Raw genomic sequence first — 27,048 nt, 5'->3', positions numbered from 1 at the left:
TCTCACACAAAAGGATCTTGAGAAAGATAAGCAGGCTGATTGTAGAAAATCAGAATGAGATCTAAAGAATCTGAATGTCTTGCTAGGACATAAAGTAAGGAGTGGTTCTTGAGGAAAAGTAAGACTCCTTATCCATGTTCTCGAGGAAAAGTTAAACAACAAGCTATCTTACACCTCCAAAGACAACTAAGGAATAGCACGTCAGAACAAAAGACATTCTGCACAATGTGACAGTTCATAAGAGATACTCAGTATAAAACAGTAATCACTACCATATTATGCTGTATTCTGACATACACAAAATAATAGCAAGACTCTGTGCACTTTTAACACATACAGAAGTAAAAAGGAAAGAAATTACTGCTCAGACAATTGTTACAAGTAATAAATAGGATTTTAATAAAACCATACCAAGAATATGCTTGTAGAATGATCTTGTGAAGTAAATGTTCACCAGCTGTCTGTGATTGAGAGCTAATCCCAGGATCTGGCCTGCAAAGCGGAAGTAGTTCAAATGATCTGGGTTTACAGAAGAGTTGCTGTTTGGCTGGAAGGTTGTTCCTATAAAATAAGAACATACTTGGATTTTGTTATTTTATCTATATATCTTCTCTAAGCGAAGTTTGTGTTTGTCAAACACATTAACTATTGGAAAACAAAGTCTTATTTTGCAATTCTGGAAGGTTGGGTTTTTTTCTGTTCATTTCAGAAGGACAGAAGAAATAAACGTATTACAATGTAATGATATCATATTACTACAATGATACTGCTTAACCACTCTCCAAGGCAGCACTCTGAAATAATTATCATCAACAAAAGGGTAAGCATGATCTGCAGAACTTGGTCTTCCATTTCTACATGCACCTTTGCTCACTCTCGTGGGCCATGCTTCTATAAACTCATGAACAAGCTCACAGGAAAGAATACATTCTATTCCTTTCATCTGGATCCAGCCAGATGCACACAGCAGGCCATCCAGTCTTGGTCTTCTTGGAAGAGACCATCTCACACAGACATCCCTGAACTTGTCCTTTCAACTTTCAGAAACTGATTTATGCTTCTGCTGTTGACTGATATCCTTGCCACTCCCTAAGACTTAAGCTAGAGGGCAAAATATGTATTACTGCTGCTGATATGAAATCTTTTATGGATAAAGATTTGCTGTGTACGAAGCACCTAAAAGACAAAAAGTCAAATACAAGGTAGACCATGGAGACCAACAGATCATTTTAGCACAAAAGTGAACTGCTGGACTTTGTGGTTTTCTAAAGAGAAATGAAGGAATATCTTATCTCTACAGCTCCCTTAAAAAGAAAGGGAAACACTTTCTATACTGCTGTCAAAGCATTATGTTCCTCTAAAACCAGACAGAAATAGAATGGAATCATTAAATAGCATGGATTCATTAAAACCGACAATTCATTCTCCTCTTACAAAAGAGGAAAAAATTTAAGGAAACTTCAAATTAAAAAGTATTCACTTGAAGTTTTAAAACTACATGTTGAACAGATCCCTTCCCTACACGCAAATACAATTCTGACAGTTTCACTTTTAATAAGTAACAGTCTTACAATCTGTAATCGATTAAGTGAATATGAGATGATAAAAATGGTTTCACTACCCTAAAATTAGGCAACAACAAAAAAAAAGCAGAGACATACCATCAGCTGACTGGGTAAATAAGGCATAATCAGGGTTAACTATTTCACTGGATAAGATATCAAACCACTCACGCACCACACCCTGTCCCTGCATGTCAAAAGAATAAAACATATTAGTACCTAGAGCTTTTACTGCCAGTTAAGTTAGATAACTGCACATTTCTTAATGAAAGTACAGAAGTTATTTTAAATTTGGATTTCATTCTAAACAATACTCGTGAAAAACAGGAAAACCATGTAATTTTACCCACCATGCCTTCTTCTCCGTGAAATCGTACAGCAATCCCTTGCTTTAGTTTTGCACAATTTGCTTTAGAGACAACTTCACAGCTACTCCTAAAAATGGAATCTAAATATAATGCATCAATTAATTTTAAGCATTAATTCACTTTATTCCAGAGACATCCAATTCCGTTTAAAATAATACCTCTGTGAACCAGAAGGATGTCATTTTCATTGACAGGTCTGTGCACCATGTCTGAGTCTGGTTGCCCTGAATGCAGATGTTCATAGAACCATTCACAACGATCTTTAAATGGCTAAAAAACAAAAGGTAAACAACATTAGATAAATGCATTCAACTAGATAATTCCTACTTCACAAGCATAGCAAGGAAACATTGTTCCATCTAAACATCAGGCAGCACTTCTTTACTGTGCAGGTGATGGGACACTGGCTTAGGTTGCCCAGGGAGGTTAAGGACTTTCCTTCAAAAGCCACATGGACACAGGTCTGGGCACCCTGCTTTGAGTGTCCCTGCTTGAGCTGGGTTTTGGACAGCTGGACCCAGAGGTTCTGTCAAATCTCAACTGTTCTGCAATTTTGTGAAAATGGTTATGCACACTACGAATTCATTTCAATATGTGCCTAGTTACTTAGTACTATCTTAATAAGCTAGGAAGTATTTTGGGATAAGGAAAGGGCAACAATGTCAAAATGAGGAAGCGTTGCATAAATCAGACTTTCATACTGAAGTTTGCCTGCTATTTTTTCCACTTAGCTGCAGTAATTTTCTCTACAGTAACTTTTTGGTCTAGAACTCACATCCCACATAAAACCATGAGGTGAGCTTAGGTTACACAAGACATCAGGATTTTACTTGGCAGTAAAATTACTTCCCACCCACAATTAATCGAACAGGAAGAAACAATGTTTCACTGAAGGAGCTCCCACTAAGTAACCATGGCAAAAATCAACTAATAATGGTGTACTGATCCTATGGTTTTTTTTTGTTTAACTTATCTTAAAGTATCTCAGATTCAGAAACACTGGAGGATACAATTCTTCTATCCTCCCCCAATGGATTTTAAAAACAAGCAAGCAAAAAAAAACAACTCTCTTTTACTCATAGAAATTGTAGCAAAACATATCTTTGTTTTTACCTGAGCCTTTATGATGTGCATAAATCTGGACATAAGTTCAGGACACTCAAGAAGGAAATGAAAGTGATCAAAAATGATTTTGGGATTCCTGAAAGAAAAATACTTTGAGTCAGAAGTCTGCTGGACAGAGATCTAATAATAATGCTTCATGACACATTAAGGCTACTTAAAGAGCCAGTGCTCTTTATTCCTATTGAGCAGTTCCAACAAACCCTTCTTTTTTGTAACATTTTCATTAATGCTTGCTTCCAAATGACTTAAGCTACACATCTGAGTAAGCATGAAAGTTGGTATTCGCCTCAGAAGAATAGGCTTGGAAAAACAGAGGCAATAACCTACTGAAAAAAATTACTCTATTACTCTTTATTCACAAAACCTCACCAAATCTTACAGAAGGTTTGTTTAGAAATGCAGAAGAATTCATTTAAGCCTGAACTCTGAATCATTAATATTCCCTCTCCCAAATTTGGAAGGACTAAAGTGCGTTTGGAAAGACCAAAAGTGTGTATGCTCTGTATGTCAAAACAATAACCTCAAAACAATTCTGTGAAAAGAAAAGGTGTATGAGGTTGGACAACATCAGACAAAAAATAAATGAGGAACGGCACATTCCTCGAAACTTACCGGTTAACAAAACACTTAAGGACATCATCGTGCTTACAAACAAATTCTATGAAACGAGGTGACGTCATCCTGTTCAAAGAAAATCATAAAATATTAATGGAATTGTTTAATAAAACAGAATTTGAATTTGCATTCTACTTTTTAATACAATGTTGCAGAAACAAAAATGGTTGGTTTTTACCCAATCATTAAACAAAACACCAAGAATATGAAGACACACACATTTCTCTGTTGAATTCTCCCAGCTTTCAATATAATGGAAACATAAAGGACTACTGTATACACCATATATGCACACTGTTCTATACAGTTCATTAGCTAAAACTCCCACCACACACTTTGTAAATTGTACTAAGTGAGGAAAAGTGCTATGAAGAATTAATACTACAAACAGTGAGCTCATTTATTATGGGGGAGAAGGTGAAACTTAACAGCTTCTTAAAGAGACCAAATTATTTGCCACACAAGCATCTTGTACATTAGCATGGAATTTTATTTTTTCTCCTGCATATGTTCAGAGAACATGGGAGGAATTTAGATGGGAGTTATGTGGGTGCAAACTTGTTTATGTCTGTGCTGTGTGCCTCTCAAGAAGAAGAGAAATACTTATTGAGTCCTTTAGTTTCCAGAAGAGCAATATTAGCAATTGAGGATGAAATCATCTTAAAACACGCAGTATCTAAGAACGGTAGTAAAAAAAAAAATAGTGCTTTTAAAAAGTCAAGGACAGTAATCCTAAAAGATCTCTGATAACTTAATAGAGCTCTGAGTTATTAAGAAAATTAACTACGGCAAACAAGTTGAAAATCACAGATTTCCAGCAACAAAAGCCTAAATGTAACAATGCCCTCAACATCAACTTAGATAAAAGAGCTGATCATTTTTATATAAAGCTGAACCATTTTCCTTCCCCCTCTTGTTCACTAAAATTTCACCATATCCTTTCCCTTATCCTTACACAAATCAAAAAAACTTACAAAACCTTCCACGCAGAGTATGGACATTTTAAAAACACTATTTCTGGCCTGAGATATGGTTTGAGACTATTGAACAACTATAATGCTGTCTCCTCTTTACAGATTCTGTGGCAATTTACACATTTAAATGTAACTTACAAAAACTCTCTAAACTCTTGGGTTTTGATGCTGAAGACTTGTAAAATTTTATTTCAGTATTTTGACACAGGATGGCTAGATTCAATAAGAGCATTCACAGAAGAAAAGTAATCATGGTGTGCAAATGAAAATAACCTTAATGCTTCAAAAGTTTTCAGAGCTCAAGTGCTAACTCTGTTTCCACTCAGTAATTCATTATCAGATAATTTTCCATTAAAGCATGAAATGCCATCTTTTATTGTATGAATATTGCAAACAATGGGAAACTATGAGCTCTGTTTACCCTTCTTCATTAAACATAAAAGACACTCAAATCTGAAATTAGAGCTATTCAGGTTTATTTTCTGTCTGAAAGTGTCATTTGTAGGAATTTCAAATGGTATTTGAACATAGCAGCAAGTTTTATTCTTTTATCATGATGATCTTTCATATGAAAGGTCTGTATAACCTCTGTTTACCTATTGACTGTGTAACTGTACACATCCCAAGTTCTCCAAGATACCAATAAATCACTGAAACCATTCTGACTCTCCTAGCTTCTACGATAGTATCCACAAGGTTCTTCCCCAATCCCAGAATAAAGCATGTGGAGGAATAGAACCACTGGGAAAGGTCCACAGGCAACTCAGCAGGATACAGACAGCCTCAAACTTAATTTTGTTATAGATATAAATCAAAGGGGAAAAAGGAGTACTTACTCATTCCTAAAAGTATTTCTACTTTTCATTTGGCTGTCATAAATACACTTTATTACTACAGCATCTTAACAAGTTTTGTTGGAGATTTCAATGGAAAAGGCTTTAAAACAGTTTCTAATTCAAGGTGAAGTAAAACTAAAAGCTGAAGTACAAAGCATTTGTTGAAAGTGTTGATCCTCAGAGCATCTTCCAAAATGCCCAGAGAGGAGACACCAGACAAACGGCACTGGCTGACTTGAAAGTTTTTGATCCACTACATTTGCAGAGAAAGAAAAATCCGTCCAGTAGCAGGGAATAATCAGGAGTTATCACAGAATCACACAACAGCAGGGGCTGGAAAGGACCTCCAGAGATCATCAAGTTCAGCCCCCTTGCAAAGTAGGCCCCCTACAGCAGGCTGCACAGGTAGGTATCCAGGCAAGTCTTGAACATCTCCAGGGAAGGAGAATCCACAGCACCCCTGGGCAGCCTGTTCCAGTGCTCCATCACCCTCACTGCAAAGAAGTTCCTTCACATATTTGTGCGGAACTTCCTATGCTTCAGTTTAGGGCCATGAAATCACATAGAGGGAACCTCACTTGAAGATTTCTCAGGGTCCTGGATCAAATCTCCATACTTTCTTAGCCCTCCACTCAGAAAGGTCAAAGGATTTTTTCCTTGCAAGTTCACTTGACAGATATAAGCAAGCCTGGACAGACTAAGACCTCAGCTACAGAAGAGACACTTCATTTTAAACCAGACACTGATGGTATCTAATTTACATAAGTTATGTCATGTCTGTTCCACACAAAATAATACCTGCTAACCTGGGGCAAAATTCCAAGTGAGTGTTATTTTGAGATGAAAGGCTTCTTTGGAAAGCTTCTGCAATACAGCCAAATGAGTCTTGCCCCAGCTGTCATTTTCATATATGATCTGCATTTCTTCTGAGATCAATTATAGTTGTTGTGGGATAATCACATTAAACTTAGGGATACTTTCACACTAAGAACCAGCAGCAGAAACAGCTAATTTTCAAGAGATCAAAACTACATTTCCTGCATGTATCCCACATGATTAAAAAGAGACAGTCAATATGAAACCCACTCCAATGCAGTTACCGACAGCATTAAGTAAAATTTGCTGTGCCATTTGGTGTCATTAAAGCAGGAAAAAAATCAAATAATTGAACTAATGAAAGCATCAGGAAATATGCCCTCGACTGCCATTAATATCATTTGGTCAGCAACAACACTCTTCCAAGACAGCATATATGATTGTGAAAATGTAATAGCTTAGTTAACGAACAGTATCCTCCTTACCCCTGAGGCATCTGACAGGAACAGCACATATAAAATGCTTGAATGACAGCACTTAGCCTGTTTGCTGTCATGGAGATAACATCCTGGCAATCAGCATAAGCTTCCTGCTTCCCTGCAACTTCATATGTTTTTGAGTCCCCTGTGTCAGTGGATAGCTCTTTTCTGCTCTCTGTTCCTGTGGTAGCAAAGGAAGGCGTAGGAGTAGCATCCTGGTGATCTGGTCCTTTTTGCTTCAGCAAAATAGAAGTAATATTGGCAGAGTCCCTTTTGTTTTTCATCAGCTCTGTGGCTATAAGAACTAGCCATTCGTCTAAAGAGTGCCAAAGCAGTTCTAGTGGCTGCAATAAAATAAGCAAAAAAAAAAAAAAAAAAGACAAAAAAAAGAACACATTCATATTAGTTATATGATCATTAACACATTCTCTTTTCCATACATTGCTTTTGAACCAACATTTGTAATCAATTACAGAATGCAAGGACTTAGCAGGCAATGAAAAGTACATTCTCATCATCTAACCCTGCCCTTAAGTATTAAGAGCTATTTTCAGCAGAGAGTATCAGAAGTCTAGATTATATGGAGCACTGTCAGTGTACCTAATAGCCATATGCTCTCAGAACAAATTAATTCCCATTAAAGCTGCATATTAAAAACTCTTGTTGAAGTTCACTGTTAAGTAACTCAAATGCTTCCATTTTCTCCAATAAGATATTTAAGGAAAGAAAGCCAGTCTGTTCTCCATGTCTGGTACTGGTATTGTTCTACATACCATATAAAACTAACTTCTTGCCCTACCAGCAACCACAATTCTCTCTGGATGGCCTGTGGTGAATTACATAAAGGGAAACTTAGTAAAGCAGAGATGGCTCTGTGATTTTCTTATTCTTGTCAAGAAATAACATTCCTCAGCAGCCGCAGATCAGAATATATTCACCTTTCCAATTTTACTCTATATTACAATGATAACTCTTCAAAAAAGAAATTTGTAAGACAGGTGGCAAAATTACTTCAAATTTCTGAAATGCTAAGCATCTAGATAGAGAGCTAGGAGATATGGTTTAGTGTTTTTTTATAGGTATGGTAAAGGGAGGATGGTTGGACTAAATGATCTTGTAGGTCCTTTCCAACCTTGTGATTCTATGATTCTGTGAAAGTATGTTCAAACAGTACACTAATATAAGAAAACTGTAACACAGTGTTGGAAAAAAAAAAAAAAAATAAGAGAGAAAAAAGGTTTTTCTTCATTTCTCATGCTGGATAAAGCATGTTTTTGCATCAGCTCTTCAAAAGTCATCATGCACAGACATACAGAAAATGTGTTCAGAAGAAAGGAAAAAAAGAAGCCAGCAGCAACTGAAAAATATTCCTCTACTTTTTTTGCTTTTTAATAATGAGTTTTGAAATGATCTCCAGTAGAAGAGAAAGTTCTTTCTATTTTAGTCTATGAGCCAGAACAAAAATGTAAAGTTAAGCTACTCCCAAGAAAAAAAGAAGAAAGGTAACAGTATATGTCCAACCTTTTCACCACAAATATTTCTGTATTAACTGTGTTTAGCATCATCTGCTTGTTGTCTGATCTGGTGCATATAAACAAGTTTTCAATGAAAGCATTAAAAAATATTGTCTTCAATAAAATGATTCTTGTGATTTGGGTAAGGCTTTGCTTTTTGAAAAGGAATAAAACATGGTTAAATTCACAAAGTGCCAATTTAGTTCAATATGTTTTAATGAATAACCCTAAAGGACAAATATTATACTGCATACAGTATGATGCATTACTTTGTGCACACAGTGTTTTTCACATTCAAGCTCTAATCTGATATTGATATAAATGAATGTGTTATTTAAGCTATTTTCCTAAAGAAAAAAGAAAGAAATGTTTGTTTTTCAAATATTCCAATGCCCTTCTTCCTTCCAAGGAAGGCATTTCCATCTTTCCAAGGAAGAAAATAAAAAATTAAGCTAAATAACTAAACATAGCTGTAATTAGATTGTCATCTTTCATGAACTTATTAACATAGCTCTGTTTAAAATTTACTAGAAATAATTTGATAAACCTATCACACACACACACACAAAAAAAGCAATAATTTCAAAATATCCCATTTTTAGAACACCTGGTAGAAATGTGAAGGTTAAAGAATATTCCCATCATTTAATCATTGGCTTCTAAACTTGGTGATACAAACTGTGCCATCAAGAAGATGGAAGGAGGAAGAAAAACAGAAAAGAAAAAAGACTATCTTTCAGCTGTTAATCTTTTGGTGTTCTGAATAGCTTATCAGTTGTACTCCCAATGCAGTGGCATGCAGGAAACTGAGACTGCTTTAGAGAAAGTAAAGCTACAATTTTTGACAGGATTCCTCGCAAACAAGTATTTAAAAAACTTGAGAAATTAAACACCTAGAGGGCCAGAGCCTAAAGCACATTTTTGAAAGCAGCTATAAATCAAGAACCTTTCAAGGGAAGTAGTGAGCTGTACATTCTAAAGCATATAATAATACCACTCAAGAATAATTGGGGGAGGGGGGGGATCATGATCAGAATGAAAACAACAAATAGATTAGAAATTTTGAAGCAACATTAACAGAATCTCTTTTACATTGCTTAATATTACCACATTTTGAGATCACTACGTTCTAAAATAAAATATTTAAAATAAAACCAAAGTTTATGAAGACCAGTCAAGAACTAAATTTTTAACATCTAATATATAACACATCTAAACCAAACAAGAAATAAACATAAAGAATAAGGTGAAATGTACATTAGTGTTTAAATGAATTCAGTGGAAAAAATAACTAAACAAAGGAAAAGAGTCAGGCTTAACTTAAGAAGGGATAGGGACATCAACCAAACTTACTTCCTGTTCATGAGATGTCTGATTAATGAATGCATGCTTTGTGAAATTCATCTCTTTAACGTCTATCTTCCTAACAACATCATATACTTTTCTGACCTTGAACACCTGACTTCTTGGAGTTTTATTTCCATTGTAGCCCATGTCATTTCCATTACTGGGAGAGGATGGGCCAATGCGAAAGACATGGCAAAATATCCTCACGATCCTTAAGAGACTCTTCATTTGAGCTTCATAATTACTTGACAAGCTGAGGGAAAAAAAAATGGAATATTTATGTTTCTTTTCCTAGATGAAACAAAGTAGTATATTAAGAAGTAAGCAATCTAATGTTGAGATCTGACACACACGATGAAAAAAAAAGTCCTTGTTTTTAATCCCTAATGTATTTGAAATTTTATTTCCTGCACAGGTCATGGGTAAAAAAATCCAGCTTTTTACCATAAAGATCTCAATGTATGAAACAAATTGGGTTAACCAGTTGAAAGCATTTTTCATTCCAGAAAAGAATCACATATAATGGTAAAACTGTAATGATTAATCAGATATACCACCACAGCTCATCCATAACCTAACTCCTGTCCCAAGTGTCTATTAATTACCTTAGTCAGCTAAGGGGTCAGGATGATAAATGTCGCTGATTTACCCAAGGAAAACAAGTGACCTAGAAGATGCAACATAAGAGCACTGGGTTTTTACTTATTTATTTAACATATATAAGTTTTATGCCTTATTAATTGGCCAACACTGAAATCTATTAAAACTCCACCACAAACACAGTGTAGAATTGGAGACACTCATGAGTTTGTGCACAGGTGGAATACTCTTATTCAAACTTAACTTTGTTTTGTTTTAAGTCCCAAGAGGTAAGAATTTGTCAATCCTGAGCACACACATAAAACTGCAAGAAATTAAAATTTCTTTTACTGAAATCTACACAGTTCTGGGAGCAGCCCTTTGGAAAAGGACTTGGTGGTGCTAGTGGATGAAAAGCTTGGCATGAGCCAGCATTGCATGCTTGCAGCCTAGAAAGCCAGCTGTACCCTGAGCTTCATCAAAAGAGGGGTAGCCAGCAGAACAAGGGAGGTGATCGTTCCACCCCTGCTCTGCCCTAGCGTGACCCACCTGAAGTACTGCATCCAGGCCAGCGGTCCCAACATCAGTTCCCACAAGTCCCAATGTGGACTTGTAGCCCTACTCTGGACTCACTCCAACAAAGATGCTCTGAGGGCCAAAACACCTCTCATAAGAAAAAAGGTGACTTTCAGCTTGGAGAATAGAAGGCTCAAGGGATACCTCATTACAGCCTTCCAGTACTTAAAGGGGACCTACTGGAAAGATGGGGAGGCACTCTTTACTGGGGAACATACCAACTAGGCAAGGGGTAATTGCTTTAAAATAAAAGGGGAAAAATTCAAATTAAGTACTTAGAAGAAACTCATAGAATAGTGAGGCACTGGGACAGAATGCGCGGAGAAGGTGTGGATGTTCCACCCCTGTAAGTGTTCAGAGCTAAGTTGGATGGGACCATGGGCAACTTGATCCAGTGGAAAATGTCCCTGCCCACAGCAGGAGGTTGGAACCATTATAGGTATCATCAGATACACATGCATGTTTATAAGGAAGTATATATTTAGTTTTATCCTTGAAGTACTTGCTTTCTAAGATCAACACACTCCAGAAGACTGACACCCTTACAGGATGCTGCACACCTCTGATGTAATTACTGATCTGCTAATTCACACCTGGTTTCAATCAACCTAAACTCAAGAAACTAATTATACTTCTGAATAAAGCTCTTTCCTCAGTGCTCTGCAGGCAAACCTTTTAAAGCAACTCAAACCTTAAAAAATAAATAATAAGAAAGAACACCGAAAGAAGTGGGTCATTAAGAGCCTACAGGACACCCACATGTATGGGAAACTGTTGATCACAGCCTGAACCTCTGATTAACCAGCTGAGGCAAGCGATGAGTCAGCTGTGGGAGCACAGGTGAAGGTAATTCAGCTGTGCTACCTGAAGGGGTGGAGCTTGGCTCCATCTCTCTTTGAGCTCATTTAAGGGCTGACCACTGCTAAGGCAGGATCTCTTTCTGGAGATTGCTCCTGTGTGGAGTTTTACAGCAAGCCTCAACATTGGTGAGCATCTATCTTTACAGCAAGCCTCAACATCAGTGAGCATTTATCATTAACCCTCTTTCTATTACATAACCTCTGTTTATCCATCAACTTTATAACTGTACAATTGTAACTGTACACCTGCAGTACAGGCATCTCCAGAAATGCTAGCCCATGCAACAGAATGCTTCTAATTTGTCCTCCGCCTGAACTAGACAATTCACATTCAGCAACTACAGAAGCACATAGCTTATATTCTGAGACACATACAAGCTGTTTGTACAGTCTGTTTCTTCAGCCATACTGAATGTTGCTCAATATAATGGAGCAATAACAGTCATAAATCAAACAGAAATGCAAAATCATCAGTTTAATTTACATTAAACACATTTGAAACTCCAACACGCTACAGATGAGGTGTTTTGCACAAACTGCCTTTAACAGATGCCATGGAAATTAGTAAAGCATACTAGGAAAACACACTTGCCTATTTTACATGCTTCTTCAACTAACTGCTACTTGCACTGCTGAGATAGCTATGCTGTTGATGCTGTTTTTGCTTTGGTGCAGTACAGGTACTTTCATACATGTATTAGTAAACATGGAAGGCAACCAGAGCCAGCAGGCATGATTCAAGTGGCTAAAAAAAAAAAAAATTCTTCTTAGGCATACCAGGAAAGCATGCAGAAAGTAAAGAAAAGTTGTGAGGAAAAAAGAAGAGGGACTGCGAAGTCTGTTCTGCGAAGAACTGGCTAAAAAGTTTCCCTTTCTAAAGATGACATAACTGTATCAAATTTACTTTAAATAAAAAAGAAGTTCACTTTGCAACTCAGTCTTCCTGGTCCTAACAGCTACACAAGGAGGATACCAACTTTCTGTATTGAAATCCTTGCGAAGACAGTGATCTAAGCAGGTCCTGTTATCCAGAATTAGATATGAGATCCATTTACTCCAGTATGTGCCCAACATCAGATGGTTTAGATTATCAAATTTATTAAGTGGCAAGAACTACCTGGTAGCTTACCAACCAATTTATAATCCCCTCACACTTACCTAAGTAGTTTGTGACCATTTGTTGTAGCAACTTCAGCAAGACTTGTCAGAATTTTAAGATACTGGCTTTCACTCTGCTGAGACAAATGTTCCAGAACTTGCCGCAACTGGGTTTGTTAAAACAAAAGAGATTGCATAGAGTGTCAGACCAAAGTTTAATTTAAAATACCATTACACAGTCTAGCTTTAATTCGTAGAAACATTAATGTACATGCCTCTGTTGTTGAACATCTAACCTAACCTTAGTTAACATTTTATAAACTCCTTTGTTGTACACTTCTTTCTATCCTAGGCATTTTCTTACAGGGGAACCAACTCTCCAGTGACACCATTCATCATGCATTCCTAAATCTTCTCATTTTCTTCACTTCTGTCACCCCCACTTTCAGAAAGATCAGTAATCCTTCTCACAGAACACAACAAAACTGCAGGAAGGCAAAAAGAGAAAAGGAACTTCACAAAGGCACTCTAGCCCAACACGCTGATCCCATGATAAGAGCTACTTACTGCATCTGTGATCCAAAATAGTTTGTCTAATTTGCCTGGTTCATTTTTAAACACTTATGTGTCTGGAGGCAGTTTCGTCAAGTTCTTTTCTAACACTCCACTAACCTTAACTATGTGAAAGTTCTTCTCAGTGCTACAAATGTCTAAAGCAAAATATTTCTTACTGTACAAAATTATTGGACAGACTTCTACAAACTTAAGATAGTCAGCAAGCCTCTTCCTATCCCAAACTTCTTTCTGCTACATAACTGTAACTTTCTATCTTTTTATAGCAGTCGTTTCTCATGTTTATTATTTTCTTTAAACTCCTAGGAGTCTTCGTCTTCCTCCAAACACGGTTTCCAAAGCTGGATGCAATATTTCAACTAAGATAGCAAGAGAGAACTTGTGCAGCAGGACTGCTTTGTGTCTTAAAGGAAACAGAAGTTCCTTCCCTCTTCCTCACTCTCAGAAACTGAAAAATATGATGCCAACATGTCAGCACAACTTGTAGCCTACAACAAACATCAGATCCTTTTCTACGAAGCTGCTCCACAGGCAGCAGCTTCCCATACTCTGTTTCAACAATGATTGTTCCTACGTGAGCACAGGAGCACTGTACTTGTGCCTAATGAAATCCATTCTTTCACCCTGCAGCTTATCAATATTTTTTTCCAGTTTGTCAGGAACATTTAAAACATGAGTCTTGACTTCCAAACTCTTCACACCATCACTTCCAGATAATATGAAGTGGTCACTGTCCAAGTCTCTGGGCAGAACAGTTTGACCTTAGTTGTAGAAAACCATACTTAAGGTTTCATTCTTTTTCTAAAAGAAATACAGATATATAATGAAACATCTAACATATTTTCAATGGACTTCCGTTCAGATCTGACTGTGCATACACTCCATGATTGCTCAGATAAGATGCCCATTTTCCTTGCTTATCGTCTTCACTTATGATACAATACATGATAGTGTGCTTTGTCATTTGCCTTTCTGTGGAAAGTCATTTTTGTTCCATGGTTTTAATCCTTTAACATTCTCTTTTATTTGAGGTCAACTACTCCATCTCCCTATGTTTCTAAAATAAACCCTGAGAATTCTCATCTCTTTATCATTTAACTTTATAAAACTCTACACTGTTTCAGAAATTTAAGCACTGTTTCTATAGTGACTTACATGTCCTCAACCTTTTAGTGTAGGCAATGGGATTACAGAAAACAATAAAGACTTCCAAAATCTAGTAAACCAAGTTCAGTGAAGTGGCATCCAATTCTTTACTAAAACCATTTTTCTTTTTAATCTTACAATCTGCAAGATTGTTTGCAGTTACTTTCATGTAAACAATATATTAAAACAAAATTATCTAAGTTGGGAGAGAAGAAAAGTAACCCATGCTAACAGTCCCCTGCTAGATCTACAAAACCTAATACCATATTACCATGTTTTCCCGTAGATCTTCATTCTGAGTCATTTGAATTATTGTCTGGAAAAGTCTAGGATGGTACTGTATTAAGACTTCACAAGTCTCTCCATATCCACCCTAAAAAGCAACAGTTCAAAACAGTTCTTAATTAAAAGCAGTATTCAAATTGGGCTTTATCCTAATATAGGCATTAAGACTTACTGAGCATTAAAAAGACTTAAAGAAAGACCAACAGCAGAAATTCAGTCCTAAAATAAACTCAAAAGTCAATAACACATCAACGTTAGACATCACTGAATGTTTGGGAGAGGACAGAATCAAGTTATTTAAGTATATTAGATCAAACAATTATTGTATTATTTAGAATGCAGTGGATAAGCCCTCCCTCCTGGAAAATCAAAGCTAGCTTACACTTAAGCAACACCTCCCCAGCAATTCACCAAAGAGACTAAATACAGTACAATATTTAGCTTCTCTGCTGATCAGTGATACCAATTCACCTACATACACCCAGAATTTGATCCTTTGAAACAAATCCTTCATGAAGATTCATAAGGTACAAATCTGATTTGTTAAAGTAAAAAAAACAAATAGAAATAAAATAGGATAAACATACAAAAAGGTTATTTAACCTCAAAATGAATGCACATGTACAATTCCACATGTGCCCCAGATCAATAGTGCTAACCAACTTAACGTTTTTCTCAAACAGTTTTGTTATTTGGAAAGAACAGAACTTGAATTTGTGGTTTGTTTCTATCAAATCTTATTCAATACATCTGCATTTTTTAAAAGGACATCTAGCAGCTGAATAGATGTCACAAACTGGAAAGATGTAATTTATTAAAAGCTGTAAGTCAAGAAGATCCTTCTCTGTACATGACAGTTCAGAATGCACTTCAGTGATAGGAGATTCATTGAACAGATTGACTAAATTGCTCCTACTGCCAAGAACTTAAGTATTAAAATTGCAATCACTCTTAATCCTCAAGAATTAATGAATGTCATCTCTTTAAAAGTAAGGTTATACCACGCTAGCAAGAAATACACAGATCCACAATCTCAGTCCTCCTAAAGCATGACTCTACTCTGAAAATCAAATCCACTATCAAAGAATAAAAATATTCATATAAAAGAAAAGAATATATTTTGTTTTCTCCTTTTTTACTCAGTATCACTAGCTTGTCTTTTCTAGAGGATCTCAAATGCAGTATTATCATCCCTACAAAACAGCAAACACCAGGTGTCAGTATTCACAACTTCAAAGAAAAAATAGAGTTTTGGAGTGGTGCTCATCCCTCTACTTCCCTAGAGATTGTAAATCTGGAAACTAAAGCAGATATTTGAAACTCTAATCATAAAAAAAGAAATAAGAATAGTACCACTAAGTACATACTGCTATACTTTCTTACAGGTTTATGGATATAAGAAGCCTCAAAATCAAGTAGACAGTGCAGTTTTACAGTAGCAGTAAGTCATTCTGCCAGAACAAAGAAAATATCTACCTCTGAGCTTCACAGAAAAGGCAGCAGTGAGACAGTAGAGTGAACGAGTACTTCTGAGTTTTCAGGCACATTCAATATACTTCATTTATTTTTGATGCCTTACACTACTTTTACAGCTTTGGGTTACAGAAGGCAGGAGCAAAACAACCCTCACCATTTTCTAGAGGTCTCATTAGGAAAAGATCACTTTAAGATGAAACGCAATTGGATCTACTTCCTGCTCATCAGAAAGGAATCAAACACATTTCTGAGGGTCTTCCACTCCAGTTATTTGCTGACTTCCCACTTCTTTCCCATATAAGCCTTCCCAATAGTAATCTGAATCAGATAATACCTACAGTTGACTTACACATCACACTCAAATAAGAGATTTTACAGAATTCCTTAAGCCCTGAGAACAGACACAAGCTTTTAAGTACCACCATCAACATGCAATTGATTTCCTTGCACATGACATTATAACCAATATGTTAATTAAATCCAAAGTCTTTACTTTAATGAAGGTGCATAATTTTTGTTTTTGTAGGGGAAGGCTAAAAGAGAAGGTTTTGTGAGATTTTTCTTAAAAAACAGTAGAGCAGAACTGAGTAAACTGCTTAGAATTTCTCCTGTCCAAAAAGAAATGCCATAAGTAGCTGAACTTGATTAAGACTTTTCTCCGATAGCCTATAAAATAAGTTTTGCAACATTAATTATTCCAAAAATATCCCACAGGTGCTAAAGACAACAGTCATTACCATGTAAATACAGATACTTCAACTGCAGGTCTTAAGCACATAAGAAATCTTCAGGATAACTTGAGATTAACTTCATCTTATCTTCATCTTCTACATATACACATATATATATTAATATTGTTAGCAAGTGACAGTTTGTAGGAGAAAAAAAAAAAAAAGAAAAAAAGAGAATTGGTAACAATACCTGTACACAGAGATCCAGTGGAGTAATGCCATTTTTATCTGGTAAATATTTGGCTCCTCTCATCAAAAGAATTTGTGCAGTGTCTCTCTGACCATGGCTATCCAAATGAAGAAAAAGAGTTAAGACAGCAGTTATGCTTTATTAAGAGTTGAGTTTTATTACACCTGGCAAACACAGTCAACAAACTATTAGGAAGAAACTAATACCATGTAATAAGAAACTAAGAAGAAACATGAAACAGAAGATAATGCAACACTCACATGCCCCACCACTACCCTTCCAAGTCACTATAGAAGCCCAGTAGAAAATTAGATATGGTCCATTTATGCAGAGTCATCCTCATCATTCAGAAATGAACCAACCTTGCCTAGCCTGCTAAGTATCTATGAGCTGCATTTCCTGCGCCCTATAAAGTTTTCTATGCTAAATTAGTTCTTCACTCACTCCTAATAGATTTAGGGGGGAAAAAATTATTGAACTAATAAATTATTTAGTTGTGCCAATAAATAAATAAATAGATAGATAAAATTAAGTACCAGTGATTACATGCTGATTTAAAAAAAAATAAAAAATAAAAAATAAAAAAAATAATTAAAAAAAAAAGTCCATTTCACAGAAGCACAGAATTGTAGGGGTTTGAAGGAACCTCTAGAGATCATCAAGTCCAACCCCCCTGCCAAAGCAGGCTCCCTACACAGTCACCTTCAAGAATATTTAGTGCATATACTGACAAAAAAAGTGTAATACAGAAGTATCTAAGGACTATAACCAAAGAGAAAAGATGTAGCAACTAAGACTACAGATCCAAGTTTGTGACCCGAATCTTCATTGGACAACACTAGCCATCTCAACAGTCTCCAGCTGAGTTCACCTCCCCCATGTCTTTGCAGATCAGGAAACCAATAGTTTAGACTAATGTACCAGACTTCAGCCTAACACATTCAGCTACCAGATCTCATATAGGAACTAAGACTAACTGCCTTATGAAGCACCTCTTCACAGTAAGTTTCCACACCTCTAAAAACAGGGATATGCAAGTCAGACTTCAAGCACTCATAATCCTTCTCCAGCCATTACCAGACACTGCTGCCACATTCTATTCACCCTGTCCTCAGTGAACTTTCTCCTTGGCTGGCAGCAGCATCAGTTGGCACTTATTGACAATGAGATGTGTTTATGTTCACTGTGCACTCTGTCCGCTCTACCCTTCCAGCTGCTCCAATTGTTTATTTCTAGAAGAATATCACAACAGACTCACCATGTGTTCCCTCCCCACAGAAAAGCTCCAAGGTGAAACAAAGTTGGTTACATCTTCTAAAGCGAGTGCCAAAAGATAGCAGCTATTTATTCTCTGCTTCCCTCCTTATCAATTGACAAGAGACAGAACACACTAACTGCAAAGCTCCAGAAACAGACTCCCACAGTGTAACCCTGAGCAGGCCAGCACTCTTCCTTTTGTTTTTACTAACATTTAACCACAAGTGAACTACTTACCCTATAGCCACAGCCTAGGGATTACAGAATTTCAAACAAAATAACAGCAAAAATGGTCCAATTAAAACAAGTCGTCACTTATCATACAACTTTGAAACAAAGCTGAACAGCATACACTGTAACACCGTAACACACATTAACAAATAGTCAAAACTGCTGTAGAAAACTTGCACTTCTACAAAGTTATTAACACAGCTATTATTGCCTTTATTATTCCTATGACTCAACATGTGGGGTCTTCCCACATTAGGGAAATAAATAATTTAGATGATATCTCGAAAATGGCACAAAAGTGATCTTCCTGGCAGACCTATATTTACAAATGTCCTGGAAAGGTTATCAGTGCTTAGCTATCCACAAGAGCTTAATGCACAGAACACTGACCCAGTAAAAAGAGCTACTTAAATTATTACTATAAAACACACAGGTTTTAAATAGTCACAGGAAAGAGAAAAATATTTGTCAAAATAATCTACTTTGATGGATCTCTTCGTAAGTCATAGATTCTTGCTGTAAAATGCACAGCTATGTGTTTAATATGTCTGTTACAAAGAGGTAAGAATATATACCTGCAAGCAAAATAGAGTGGAGTTGCTCCTGACACATTGGGCCTATTTATATCTGCACCACTGTCCAGCAGACACTGTACTGTCTGTAACAGAAAAAAATACCAACATTAGAGGGACAGCAGCTTGTAGACTTGTACTCTAAGAGCATATATTCAGACCTAAAACAGGACCACACCTAAAATTACATTCACATAGATCAATATACGAAGAGTCTGTGAATTTGTTTACTCCTGATTTTAAATAAATTAAATATATATATATATATATATATATATATATATATATATATATATATAAAATCCAACTCCATGCAGGTTTTATCCAGACTAAATTAAGACCATTTCAGATGTCAAAAGTTTTTAACAGACATTAGCTGGTATAATTATGAATTATTACAAGTAAGAAGGATGAAAATCTTCACATCAAAACCTGCTGTCAATAAGGCAATAGCACTATAGAACATCGGAGTATACAGAGTAAGTCTGCGTATACAGAGTACGTCACATAGTCTCAGAAAAAGCAACACCAGGTATCTCTATGAGAAGAGTATGGAGTCAATGTTAAGACAAACAATAGAGCTCTTAACATTCACCATCATAACATGCATGATTGGCCTGAAGTTTAAAAAAAATAACAAGCAACACCATTTACGCATTACAGGAATGAAGATTTGCATAATAAGTTACAACAGTTTAAAAACTTACTGTTTTGTGTCCATTTTGACAAGCTACATGAAGGGCTGTCTGTCCCATTGCATCTTCAACATCAACATTACTGACATGCTGCACAAGATCATGAAGCAATTCTGTCCGTCCATTGACAGCCAACCAATGAATCTAAGTACAAAACAATGATAAATTTCCTCAAGCAACGACACAAATAATTTATAAATAAAATTTTCAGTCTGACTGCATAACTGACAACATTTTCACAGGAGAAGCTTTGAATATCAAATACTTCAGTATTTCAGTTACATCTTTCATTCATAAAAGCACTGGACAAAGCAGTTTCGTCAAGTTACAAGTAAGATGGCAGAAGCTTAAGAAATCTGGATCTTCAAATTCTACATTCATTTTAAGTTCACCATAAGAATTAACAGCACTTACTGCAGTCAAGCCTTCATTATTACAAATGTTGACATCTGCACTGTATTCCAGCAGCTTGCTCATGCATTTTTTCTGGCTATAAACAAAACAATACATTAAAATTGAGCTAGGCAAAATCATCTTCTTAGGCTCCATTCACTCTAATTAACCACTAAAAAAAACAATAGCAGACAGTCTTACTTCACAAAGACTATGGTACTGAGCACCTGAGATAAATCATCATTAATAGCACTATAGATTCACATAGTAACCGTGACATGACAACAAGGGACAAAAAACAACTATGTAGCTGAATGTTTTTGTTGGAAGCGTACAAGTAACTATCATTGTAACAGCTTCCATTCAGCATGACTTACATTCTCAAGACAAGATGCTGGAGCTAATGGAAATCCATAAAGCCAGTCATCATCTGTACACTTCAGTGAACATATTTGTATTAAACCATTTTAAATCATTATTTAATAAGACACTCATTGTAACACCACATGCATTTTTGGCAAGTACAAAAAAAAAAGCCTTAATGAAAGCAGGAGTGTTTTTCCTCCTTCATGTTTTGTTGGTCTTTTTCTGCTCTCTAATATTCTGAGTGCTTTACCCACATGAGTTTATTCTCAATTCTTTTTATTCTGTACTTCTTGCACCTTTTCTCACGTTTCCCTTTCACATAAGTGTCTCACATGCACTTCTGTATTTCATGATGATGCCACTTGGCTTTTTCTTTCTTCCTTCTCCTACAGATACTCCTCCCCCAAACTAAACACACCCATCCTCACTAGAACAAACAGCTGTGATACAGTTTGGTTACTACTAACACACAGATGTTCTAGTCATGTGCTACCTAAAGCAGCCTTTCAGAAGTGTCGGTAACAATTGAAGAGAGAAAACCATCACTAGCATCAGAGTTGGAACAGCTTTATCTTTAGCACTGCAAAACTTTACCATCAAATTAACAACTATGTAACTGCAAGACACAGATTATTCAGGCTGAACTTATTTTTCCACATGGAAGGAGAAAACGATTTTTCAAAGGCCAAAATAAGATCTGACGTTTTCTCATACAGCAACCAGAAGTAACAGTTAAGGCAAGTTCTAACATCATGGCGCCTGAAGTGAATTATGTGCAACACCTTTTTAAGTTTTAAAAGCATTTTTCTTACCCATTCCTCGCAGCTAAATGGAGAGGTGTGCATCCTGAGATGTCCTGATAGTTTGGATTTGCTCCTTTTTTTAGTAATAGAACAAGGCATTCAACTGAGCCACAGCTAAGAAGAATAGGGAGAAACAGTGACAAGGATATTTACAAACCAAATTTACACTGACACAAAGACAACAGCAGTACTATGTGCAGACTGCAATTAACATAAACTCTTAAAACTAAATAGCTTCTACACCTTTATATTTTAAATCACATACAGCTAAAAGGAAAAACACTTAAATATGATGAGAAATGACTGAGCATAACTTGAACTAATAAATAGATGTTAGGCTTGCATGTGATTTTAGTGACTCTAAAGCCCAATAGTAAATCTTTAAGACTGCCAATTTATTGAAGTGTAAACCATCTATAATGTGCTTTTCCCTTCAATGATTCGTTTGTTATTTCCTCTAACCTCATCTTTCACCTATTCACAGGTCTGAATTTTCCATAATTCCAGTATGATGCTTTCTTTACACTTCAGTGCCTGGAAATTACATTTAGTAGTTTTAATATCAGAAGAAAAAAAAAAATCTAAAATATTAGGAAAATGCTAGAACTCATGCAAATGCTTCTTGGCACTTTGGTTCTAGTAGGTAAATCCTCTTTACAATTCATAATAGGGCAGCTCCTTAGGGTAATCAAAGCCACCAAGAAACTCTGTAACAAGCATTTATTCTGCTTCTGAACTCTCCAGAAAGAACTGATTTGAAGTAAAAAAAATACAGTATTTTTGCATTCATCCTGACCAATTTACCTATTATTACCAGTGCCTTCAATGACAAAACTACTATACAACAACCCAAAGACACTGAAGCTTAGCTGTTCAGTAAGTTGTAAAAATAGCAACTTGATGACCTCTTAATGATCCAACAAATAACCAAGATAAAACAGAATCCACAGGCTCTGTAAGACAATTTCTTGTGTTCATTTGACACCACATATAATAACTGTCTCTCCATAGGGAGACAGGCACATTGATTTAAAAAAAAAAAAAAAAATACAAAGAAAGTGCAAAAACAAATGTTACTGATACTACAGAGTTTTCCAGCTTACATTGATGCCTTAGATTTGTGGTATTATTTTCATTGTTAACTTCTGGACCGGACTCAAATAAGTCTTACTTTGCTGCAATATGAAGCAAACTTCTCTTCACACGTCCAAACGCATAATTCACATCAAATTTTGAATTTGATAGCAGCTCTGAGACAGACCTTCAAACAGAAATACCAGATGTTAATAAAAAACAGCTGACAATATCCCGGTATATGCCATAACTTGTACACAAGTACTCAATTTCTTACTTGATCACAACTTTTTTTCCCCACAACCAACTTTTGAACAAAAGTTCCAACAATATTCAAGCATCTGTATATTAACACCTACTTCCACTCTTTCACTACAGTCTTACACGTATGTAGCACAAGTGCTAAGTCATGGCCTGAAACAGTGATTGAGCACCCGCTGGGAAGGCAGGGCTAAGCCAGGGAAGCTCAGGCACATGCAGTGCATCTAAGTGACCCAAATGGGTGGAGCCAGGATCCACTCTTCCCTCCTCCCCCCCCAGACCTCACTTAAGGACAGCAAGGGGAGGGTATCTTGCTTGAGGTCCCTGCCTGCCTGAGCCCTTCCAATGGTCAGCAGTTTTTTCCTTCCTTTCTGTGCCCACAGCTGCTGCACTCGGGCTTATCCTCACCTGCTGCAGCCCAGGACTTTGATACCCCATTATCACTGCTGTGCTTTCCATCACATTATAGCATTACAACATAAAAAGGAATTGTGATGACGGGCAACTGTTTCACATGTGCACTACTTGGCATTAGACCAGATGGCCAAATGATATCGTTAGAGAAAGAAAATAAGTATATCACTAGCATATGTTTGAAACAACTATATAGTCTCATTTCCCTCAACTAGAATAGGATGTCTGTGCTGAGAATATCTACATGCTTTCCTAAATATAAATAAAGTTCAGAAATAAGACTAGTACAGGAGACCATTACGTAGGAAGACATACTATAATAATACGGCAAATTTAAATACAGCCCTTCAAGTTCTAATGAACTGATAAAGATACAAAATCTCAAAGTAGGTCAGATTGCAAGTGGACTGCTCATTTCAACCTCCAGTAATGAGCTAATCGCATAATGTAAAACCACTGCACACAGAATCAACAAGATATTATGTGTAACAAATGTTTATACTGATTAGATAAGCAATTTCTATTTTCAGCAGGAGGTACTACCTGCATGCCTACAGAACTCAGTGGGAGGCAGCACCACTTTGTTGGCACCATACAGCTCACAAGTCCCAAACACAATAAGGGCAACTGAGTAAGAGAACCAGCTGCCTATGTGAGGAATCACAGAAGTGTTGGTCCCATTGTCCAGCATTCATTCTATGTTTTTTCGGAGACATCTACATAAGACTAACAGCTTTTATGTCATAAAAAATACACACTTAGAGCTACAACACCGTTACAAAACTATGTTTTCCTTACTCTAGAGCAAATTCCTTTCTGTGAATCAAGGGAATGATGCAGTTCCAGTTTAAAGCGCAAAATAAATCAGATTTCTCAGCCAGTCACAGTCAACTACTAACTTCAGCTATAGAAGAAACTTCAATTCAGCACTAGAACTATCAAGCACACTCCAGCAGCTGTAGCCACAGCAAACATGCTGCTTTTTATGACCTTAAAATAAAAACATGAAATGTAAATAAGCTCTCACCTGTGCTGGTCAGCCATCACCATTGGCATCAGTGTATAAACAGCAGTTTCATTATCTGTAAAGAAATTAAATGACTCCATTATCAAAAAGTAATATTTTACCTAAATTAAGTTCATCTAGCAGCAATTATTCACCTTTTAAAGTACCCACTGTTCAACAGATCACCCTAATTACATAGGTTATAGGTACCTTGAGTTACATCATAAAGATCTACCATACTCATAAAGAGGTAAAACTTCAACATAGCATTTTTCTCTTTCTGTCAATTTATTTTAACTGACAACTCTGCTACATCAAAGCATTTAAGAAATGTGCATTGAGCAAAACAAAAAAATACATCTTAAAAAGACATAAATTTCCTATATTGAAAGGTGACTTCTATAATCCTCATAGCAATGAGTTTGTGAAAGTGAAAGTTACTCCACAACCATTTATTTTAATCCCAACATGAAAAGTTGAATACAGTATACTTTATCTGCAGTGTTTCATACCTCATATCTGTCTGCAATGAAAAAAGGCTGCAACACAAAGATGCAGATAGATGATAAAAGCAGACTGAAAATAGACTGATATGAAATGATAGTCTCCATCAGTATTACCACTTCACATTTGCTTCCATTTCAAGTCACAAATATTAAGGGCCTAAAAGTTGCAGCTCCAGACTACAAGACCTGGCTTTCAGACACTGAGCCTTTAGAGTAGAATCCAGATATTTGTGTTGAGCTCTTAGGTGCTCAGAAAATGCCTACTGAATAACTTTAAAAACCCTCTACTAAATCATGTCCCTGAGAACCACATCCAAGCGGCTCTTAAACACAACCAGGGATGGTGACACAACCACCTCTCTGGACAGCCCATTCCAGTGCTTAACAATCCTTTCTGTAAAAAAGTTTTTGCTGATATCCAACCTAAACTTACACTGGTGCAACTTAAGGCCATTTCCCCTCATCCTGTCACCAGTGAGAAGAGACCAACCCCACTCTCACTGTAAGCACCTTTCAGATATTGGAAGAGAACAATAAGGTCTCCCCTCAACCTCCTTTTCCCCAGACTAAACAGCCCCAGCTCCTTCAGTTGCTTTATCTTCAGAGGAAGATAAACACGCAGATTCAACTTCATCGGTACAAGGAAGTTCAAACACACATTTCCTGAACACCTCTAGACCCACTCCTGCAGTACTCTTGTGATGGTGTGCTCTCTCCACCCCTTCATTCTTTCCTATGGATACTGTAACTCTTAGTTAAGGACAGAAAGCAGAGGAAAACCCTGTATTTTTACAGTTAAAGCTATTCATAACACACAAGAAGCCATCAAACTACATGTCATACTTGGCTGGGCGTGGTATATTCTAAGCTGATCCTGTCAGAACACGTTTGGAGCAAAGCACTAAATCCCAAACTGCTTACACAAGAGCTGCTCCTCAAGAAATGTTTGGGCAGGCCAATAAATGGCCAGGTCCAGGGAGAAGACATTAGATGTACCAGTGCAAGACGGTCGGTCATCAAACAGAGGTTATCTTGGAACATAATTCACACTGTAACTAGTGACAGGACTAGAGGTAACTGCCTCAAGTTGCACCAGGGGAGATTTAAGTTGGATGCTAGGAAAAACTTCCCTAACTGAATGGTGAGGCACCTTAACAGGCTGCCCAGGGAGGGGGTGGAGTCACCTCCCTGGTCATGTTCAATAAATGCTTAAATGTTGCACTGAGAGACACGGTTTAATGGGACATATTGGTGACTGGTGGATGGTTGGACTGGATGATCTTGGAGATCTTTTCCAACCTTGATGATCCTGTGATATTGTCATCATCAACTGGTTGAACTCTTACTACATTATTCCCATAAGTTGGATCTTAGACTGGCAGTACCAAATCAGTTCTCACTGCCACTGCTCGTCAGATGCAGGAAAGCCCCTCTGAAGCACCTGTCTTGCAGTGACATTATCAGTCTGAAGCCATCCATGGGGACACGGAGCCGGGAGCAGCAGAAGGCCCCACCTACCAGCTAGGAAGTCCCAGCAGAGAAAGCATGCAGAAAACCAGGCTATTCCTTCCGCACAACGCCGCAAACGAGAACCGGCAGCCTCAGTCAGGCTCAGCTGTAAAAACAACCCCCCGAAGGAAGAGCAGTGACAGCGCATGACTGACGGGGGCAAACCCCTTGGGTTTCCCGCAGCTGCTCCATGTGACACCGGAGGAAGGAAGAGGATGAAGAAAAACAAGAAGTGCCCGTTGCGAGGAAGGGAGCCGGCTCGCGTTCCCGGTGTCCCGTGCTGAACCCGCTTAACCCGGCGGGGCCGGGTCGGGCCACCGGACCCAACGCAACCCCATGTAACCCCTCAGCTCCTACCGTCCGGCAGCTCCACGGTGCGGGCGCGGCGCAGGGACCTGGTGAGGCGGTTGAGCTGCTCCATGGCTCTCTCCATCCTCGGGGCAGCCCGCCCGACAGCCGCTTCCAGCCCTCGCACCGCTCCGCTCAGCCCATGGCCGTGACACCGGCGGCACCGAGGCTGCCCGGGCCTCCGCCGGCACCCGGCGCTGTGCGCATTCTCGGCGGTGGGGTGGCAGTGCGCATGAGTGGGGCAGCGGCAGGAAGTGAGATGGGCGGGAAGGAGTAATGGAGTTTGTGGTGGTGTGATCGCAGAATGAATCGCAGAATGACCCGGGTTGGAAGGGACCTCAAGGATCATGTAGTTCCAACCTCCCTGCCTGGCAGGGCCACCAAACATACACCTTTACTAGATCAGGTTGCCCAGGGCCCCGTCCAAGCTGGCCTAATGTGATATGCTTGGGTTAATGTGGGT

General features: G+C 37.5%; 1 protein-coding gene across 3 annotated transcripts in view; it reads right to left on the bottom strand.

The window, feature by feature from the left end:
* HACE1 (HECT domain and ankyrin repeat containing E3 ubiquitin protein ligase 1) overlaps nucleotides 1–26,807 on the bottom strand; it is a 42,539-nt gene extending 15,732 nt beyond the window's left edge. Inside the window, exons 1-18 of one of the 3 annotated variants that reach the window (XM_015858756.2) lie at nucleotides 26,595–26,807; nucleotides 24,244–24,298; nucleotides 22,639–22,728; nucleotides 21,477–21,581; nucleotides 20,320–20,395; nucleotides 19,918–20,049; nucleotides 19,214–19,296; nucleotides 17,151–17,247; nucleotides 14,740–14,841; nucleotides 12,810–12,916; nucleotides 9,643–9,889; nucleotides 6,782–7,119; nucleotides 3,668–3,736; nucleotides 3,044–3,131; nucleotides 2,089–2,200; nucleotides 1,913–2,010; nucleotides 1,662–1,749; nucleotides 412–561 (exon numbers count right to left, since the gene is read on the bottom strand). In XM_015858756.2, the coding sequence (XP_015714242.1) occupies nucleotides 412–561; nucleotides 1,662–1,749; nucleotides 1,913–2,010; nucleotides 2,089–2,200; nucleotides 3,044–3,131; nucleotides 3,668–3,736; nucleotides 6,782–7,119; nucleotides 9,643–9,889; nucleotides 12,810–12,916; nucleotides 14,740–14,841; nucleotides 17,151–17,247; nucleotides 19,214–19,296; nucleotides 19,918–20,049; nucleotides 20,320–20,395; nucleotides 21,477–21,581; nucleotides 22,639–22,728; nucleotides 24,244–24,298; nucleotides 26,595–26,670 (2,113 nt within the window). In that variant the 5' untranslated portion in view covers nucleotides 26,671–26,807. Of the gene's footprint in view, nucleotides 1–411; nucleotides 562–1,661; nucleotides 1,750–1,912; nucleotides 2,011–2,088; nucleotides 2,201–3,043; nucleotides 3,132–3,667; nucleotides 3,737–6,781; nucleotides 7,120–9,642; nucleotides 9,890–12,809; nucleotides 12,917–14,739; nucleotides 14,842–17,150; nucleotides 17,248–19,213; nucleotides 19,297–19,917; nucleotides 20,050–20,319; nucleotides 20,396–21,476; nucleotides 21,582–22,570; nucleotides 22,729–24,243; nucleotides 24,299–26,594 lie in introns of those variants that run through there. The other 2 variants (XM_015858757.2, XM_015858758.1) reach the window with 2 other exon arrangements.
* Nucleotides 26,808–27,048: the final 241 nt, after the last annotated feature.

The sequence above is a fragment of the Coturnix japonica genome, chromosome 3 (genome assembly GCF_001577835.2).
Source record: "Coturnix japonica isolate 7356 chromosome 3, Coturnix japonica 2.1, whole genome shotgun sequence".
NCBI lineage: Eukaryota > Metazoa > Chordata > Aves > Galliformes > Phasianidae > Coturnix > Coturnix japonica.
Note: the sequence above shows the minus strand (reverse complement) of the source record. Positions and strands in the feature narration are given on the sequence as shown.